Here is a 6,142-nt window from a genome sequence, read left to right on the forward strand (position 1 = left end):
AAGGAGCGGTCGTCGGAAGTGAGAAACTGTGTTACTGGGTGCACGCGGCCGAAAAGGGTTGCGCGCGGAGTGGGGAAGGTGGGACCAGACGCGGATTTCGGTGGAAGAGCGCACCTTTCGGGCATCCTCCTTTTTTCTCCGCAGTCCGCCCTTGTGTATAATTTGTAAGATAGCCCTGTTGACCGCTTCAATCCACCTGTGACCACCTGCCAGTCAACATGGGTCTCAAAATTGTGCTGGTCATCTGCTTACTGGTAAGCAAAAATTGTTTGCTTTTTACTTTGCCATCTTTACCCAATACTTTTCCATTTACCTGGATTTAATTTTTAAATCAAATATTTCCTTAACTGAAGATTTTTATTCAACTTATAGATAAATTACCCTCAATATTTTATTAAATTTTTAAATTTTAACTCCATCTCTGAACTAAATTTTTAAAATAAACCAAACTTTTTTTCAATATGTGATTTTGTTTTAAATCAATTTTTAATCAGCCAATAAAACTTACTTAACTTGAACTGGATTTCACTGGATATAAACTGTGCGAACAATATAATTTTTGCTTCAGGGTTGCTTTTTCGTCCCATGCACCTTTGGCAAAAGTTTTGCCGACGTGATTCGCGGCCTGCCCAGCAAATTCGAAGAATCGGAGCAGAGTCGCGCCCTAGCATGGTCGAGTCTGAAGCAGTCGACGCCAAGGTAAAATAATTTTCCTCCTTTTTATTTTGCGCATATTGTGGGCAAAAAGTAGTCCGCCAGTCCTCGACTTGTCCACTTGAACAAGGACTCGTGATTTGCTGCGGTTCAATATTCGCATGCGTATGTGCACCTGACGTGACGAAAACTCACACAGAGGAAAAAATTGTTAATTGCACATATTTACACTTACCTAAGTGTTTAATTAAAGCGTTAATTTTTTAAATGATTCCGTCACGACTAAAATGTAATTATTGAAATTTTTGCAAACAAACAACTTGAGAAACTTGAGGTACACTTTTTTTGAGACATGAAAGCTATAGACATTGCAAATTTTGACAATTGCATAAAATAAGAAAATTCAAAATGTTTAAATGAATAATTATGAAAAATTCAAGGTATGTAATTGAAGCAATAATTATCGGAAATTGTATACATTTTAAACTAAATTAATTACTTTATGCACCATTATTCATAATTATTTAACAAAGTAATATCTTCTTATTTAGTAAATATTTAAAATAAATTAATTAAAAATAATTGTTAATATTCATTCATTTTTGAATAAATTGGTTAAACATAGAAAAAGGGACCATGCATCGAGTCACGTATGCCTCGATAGGCAGTGCAACTCACAATCAGATTGAAAACTTGTTTGTCGGCGGCCAGACTATATAATGTGTATAAGAGCGCAGACATTTTCATGGGACTGCGTTTGAAGGTGGAGCAAGGAGACGCTTGCCTGACGAGAGCACTGCTTTTTTCTTGCATCCTGATAAACGTGGCGCGGGTCGCGAACGTTTACATCTAAACAAGCATAATGAGCAGTAAATTGAAGCAAAACCAGCTTTTTCATTGTGAATTTTGTGAAATGTATTTCAAGCAGTGTTCTTAAATTCTCGACTTTTTTATTTTTTGCCATTTTTGTGTGTTTTATATTTTTTCATGCCGATGCATGTTTCCACTTTTTTGTACGGTGTTCTTGGCGATGTAATATTACCATTAATATAGGATAAATTAATAATATTAGGTAAAAACTTGAATTAAAATTTATTTTGAGCAATAGATTATTAAAATGTAATCAAAATAATATAAATTTTATTATTTTAGTTACATTTAATTAATAGAAATATATCTGACGATCTTAACAATTATTTTTTAATGTTGCTGTAAATTTATATAATAAGGCAAGGAATGAGATAATTAAATTTTTACTACTTTTAATTACCACCACTTAATTTGACGAAACAACATAATTGCAAGCGTTTATATTAAATAAAAAATAATTTCCAGGGGTCTGTTGCCTTTCTACATGATCGCCGAGTATATCATTGACTCTTACTCCGGCGGCGGCCTCCGCCAAAAGTTCCAGGCTCTGCAGGTAAATTTTAGAGAAACGCGGCTAATTGATATTCACGCCTTTTTGAAACCGGCAGCAATCATGCTCTGTGCGCGCCCTGGGCGTGTTGATCATCCCAGTGCTGCTTGCCATTGTGGTGGCGGTGGCCATCATCGTCCTGCAGGTCGTCAACATCATCCTCACGGCGCTCGTCCTGGCCACCAACTTCGGCGTGAGTTTTGTCATAATTACTGTCTTTACCTGAATTTATATTGCATTTAAATAAATATGTTGACCGCCGTCAATTAAAAAGGCCCGTCGGCAACGAGCAAAGAGGCGATAAAAAAAATAATGATCTAGGTATGAGGGACGTGCGCTTGAGCAGCACACACACCTTGCATGACAAGTTTTTTTTAACCAGATTAAATTTTTCGCGAGAAGTTTCTAGAAAATTTCAGATTGACAAAAGTTACAAGATGAAGCACGTTAAATAAGAATGTCTCTAGTGAAAAGAACCTTAAATAAATAAGGTGGTTTAATAAAACATGAACGCGGACTATTGATAAAAAAAAAAATTGTCTGCAATTTTATGTTCTTGATACGACGATTAAGTTTTAAGTTTATGACAAAATTTGAAGGTGATCGAGATTGCAGAATAATTTTGAATTTTAATTTTTTTTTCAGTTGAGATTAACCGGCAAGCAGAACTTTGGTCTCTTCAGGGTCGCCAATGAAACCACTGAAGAGTACGAGCAGTGCAATTCGCAGGTGAGCGACTTCAACTCTTGCAATTCCCACTCCAGACTTTTAACATTATTCAAGACATGACGAAACGAATGTAATGACTGACGAGACTTAATTTCTGATTTCAGTTGCTTAGACTTATCAGACATGACTGTGCTTATCAAGGTAGGTCTACTTGACGATAACTTTAACAAATCTCCTTCTGCTTTTTTTTTAAATTGACATTTTTGCATATATTATTTTTTTATGACTTTTCATCAAAATGAGCAGTTTTTTACACAGTTGAAGAAAAATTTGGCAATTTGACATGAATTTTCAAAGAAAATAAGATAATACACAAAAATGTATAAAATTTGAAATAAAAATAGCCTTAATTGCACTACAGAATACTGAAAAATGTAAATAATTTTCAGCTCGTGACCTCACAATGGTGCCTCTTGGTGAAAAGGAGTATTACTTCTCCCACAGCTCCATCAAGGTGCATAATAAAATTTAACACAATGAATTGAACATTCCATTGTAATAAAAAGAATAGACAGGGTGCTAATAGTTTTTATTCATCTGCAGTTGCGTTGGGATGACGCTCAGAACTTCTGCCGTTCTCGTTGCCAGCAGCTTGTGAGCGTTGAGGACCCGATTGAGGAAGGAGAACTTTTCAGTCATTTGATGACCATGGGTCAGTATCATAAAATAATTCAATTTAAGGAAAAAGTTCGTTCATCCTCCATTGAAATTAAAAAATACACATCCATAATTTTCCTAAGAGCTTTTAAAATTGATGAAATAAAGCAAAAAGCAGATATATAAAATCCAGTAACATATAAGTACACACAAGGATAAATAGCAAATGGGAAAAAGAGGTTATAAAATAAAATAATTATTAAATTTTACATTAAACTAGCAAATACATATTTTTATAACATATTTGCATAATTAAAATTAATTTAAAAAAATATATTTTCAATCCAGTTATTTATATTGTTTTAATTATTAAAAATAAAACAGTAATTAAAATATTATATTTTATTTTATATTTTTATACAGATTTAAACATAATAAAAAATTTTTGTTGTTTATTATTTCAATATATTGAAGACTATAGTATTTTTTTATATTTAAAATCATTGTATAAATTAAATACAACACAACCATTAATTGGAATGTGAAGCTATTGAAAAATTGATCAGCATTTTTTGAGACTTGCTTTTTAAATCTGCATTATGTTATGAGTTATGAGTAAATTATATACGCACTGCTCTAGGAAATCCAAACACACTTTTAGCACATCGTAACGATCTGCAGCATTTCTCAATTTTACAAAAAAATTAATCCAGCCAACGCACGTGCGTGTGCATAATAAAATAGATAATTACTGGAAAGGAGCCGAGGCTACGCAAATTTATGATCCAAACAGTTTGCGGGCGAACAAATGCAAGCTGCAGAGCACTGACAATTAAAATATAAAATTTCACGTCACTGTTTGGTAGTGTCTGGGTCGCGGATTCACTCTCTCCTCGACGGCTCACGGCACGCAACTGTTGCTTTCATCTTGCGCTGGTCCAGGCCAACGCGAAAAGAGAAAGCGCGGTCGCTGGACCACACAAAAGTGAGCGAGCCATCAAATCTCGCGAAATTTATTACGCAAACAAACGCATAAAAATTTATTAGTCAATAAAATTTTCGCAACTAAATCGTTGCAGCCAGGACAAATTCACGGTCAGACTGTTGATTTCTCAAGGCAAGATTCTATGATAGTGAAAATTAAGTAAAAATGAGAAATTAATTTTTTTAATTTAAATAAAAATATTTAATGCCATTGACCATTCTTAAGTTGATAAATTTATTTCAAACTTGATTTTGTATTTAATTGTAGTTTTATATTAATATTTTAAAATTTAATTTTGTTTGAAGAAATTGCTGACAATCAAGGAAATTTTCATGAAAGTGAAGAACTCGGGCTCTCCCCCATTGTAAAATAATTGTTTTAATTCAAAAACAAGACCATTTTACCAGTTTGCTTACAAAACTGATACAAAGATACAAAATCAGCAATTAAAAAACTACTTTAAAAAAATTATAATTTTAAAACTAACAAATTGCCTCCGTTTGCCATAAAATAATTATTACATTTTTTATTTAATAAGGAAAACGCAAGGCTTTTATAAAAAAGAAAATAGTAGTTTTTATCATACTGCCTGCATTTTCCCACATAATTTACGTAAACATTTTACTAAAGCTTAGCAATGAGGGCCCTATTTTATAATAAAAGAAAATTAAAACCATGAAACACGTAGCGCTTAGCTTGTTTATTTTTAAAACTGCGCCGCTTTCCAATTTTTTTTTCATTGTCTCAATCATCAAAATCGTTGTAGATCTGATGGGTTTTTTAGGGAAATTGTTAAATGAAAATATTGAAATAAAGGAATTTTTTATATTTTTTCATGGTTTCTGCTCATAATCAGTAATAACTTAAAAAATTATTTAGTGTATTTACAATATAAATTCAAAATTTTATGTAAAAATCTAATAATTCTATTATGTTTCCATGTCAGCTGATGACGGTGGCGAAATCGAGCCGTTCTGGACATCTGGCTCGTACAAGAATGGCAAGTACAAGTGGCTGGCGACCGGTCGCGATTTCGGCTACATCAATTTGGCGCCGCCCCGCATGCACACCCGCGGCCGACAGGTGGACTCGAGCTGCGTCGGAATGGCCACGGTGAAGAACGAGACGGCGTGGATCGGCGCTCCGTGCGAGCAGATGAGTCGCTTCATTTGCGAAAAGCCACTGCAGTTGGCTTACAGGGACCACTTCCTGTACGAGCAGATGCGCAAGGAGGAGATTGAGGAGGAGTCGGCGGTCGAGACGACCACCGCTGCCCCAGAGTCCAGCACCATCCCCGTGCCATCCGCCATCGAGGAAAAGTTCAACGAAATCAGACGCCGTTTCACCGAAATCCGGAAACGACAGGGTTGAAATGTGACTTTTTCAAAGGGGGTTTGGGTGGGTCGGCCAGTAATAACAAAGGGACGAGCCGATTTCAGGGCTTTTCAATTGATCATATTTGAATCACATTTTAATTTATTGCACACGGAGTTCTGTGCTGGAAAATATATTAGTCACGAAACTGCATTTTAATTCTCTCGTGCGTCGTACCAACGAGATTGATATAATCAAACACTGGTTTTGAACCAACTGATATTTTTTGCAATTTTAAAGCAAACGGCGCTGGGAACAAGTACTAAAAAAACCCAGCTCAAGATTACTAACCTAGGATCGTAGTAACTTATTATATTAATTTATTGAAAATGAATTATCATGTACCAAGAATAAAGCATAAAATGCCATTATTTATTGAAAAA

General features: G+C 34.6%; 1 protein-coding gene across 1 annotated transcript; it reads left to right on the forward strand.

Annotated features, from left to right (window-relative positions):
• The first annotated feature begins 110 nt into the window (after positions 1-110).
• On the forward strand, positions 111-6,142 carry LOC132202697 (uncharacterized). The gene is made up of 9 exons (XM_059629775.1): positions 111-254; positions 569-699; positions 1,990-2,077; positions 2,133-2,267; positions 2,720-2,803; positions 2,908-2,944; positions 3,193-3,257; positions 3,347-3,455; positions 5,332-6,142. Exons 1-9 carry the CDS (start codon positions 219-221, stop codon positions 5,754-5,756), a joined length of 1,110 nt encoding a protein of 369 aa, XP_059485758.1. The 5' UTR covers positions 111-218; the 3' UTR covers positions 5,757-6,142.

The sequence above is a fragment of the Neocloeon triangulifer genome, unplaced genomic scaffold (genome assembly GCF_031216515.1).
Source record: "Neocloeon triangulifer isolate White Clay Creek 2 clone unplaced genomic scaffold, ASM3121651v1 ptg000015l, whole genome shotgun sequence".
Lineage (NCBI taxonomy): Eukaryota > Metazoa > Arthropoda > Insecta > Ephemeroptera > Baetidae > Neocloeon > Neocloeon triangulifer.

Bases quoted from the DNA above. Each gene is read 5' to 3' on its own strand.
- LOC132202697 (XM_059629775.1), top strand. From the start codon at position 219: ATGGGTCTCAAAATTGTGCTGGTCATCTGCTTACTG. The intron at 2,804-2,907 runs GTGAGCGACTTC...TTCTGATTTCAG, and splicing joins ACGAGCAGTGCAATTCGCAG to TTGCTTAGACTTATCAGACA. The intron at 2,945-3,192 runs GTAGGTCTACTT...AATAATTTTCAG, and splicing joins ACATGACTGTGCTTATCAAG to CTCGTGACCTCACAATGGTG.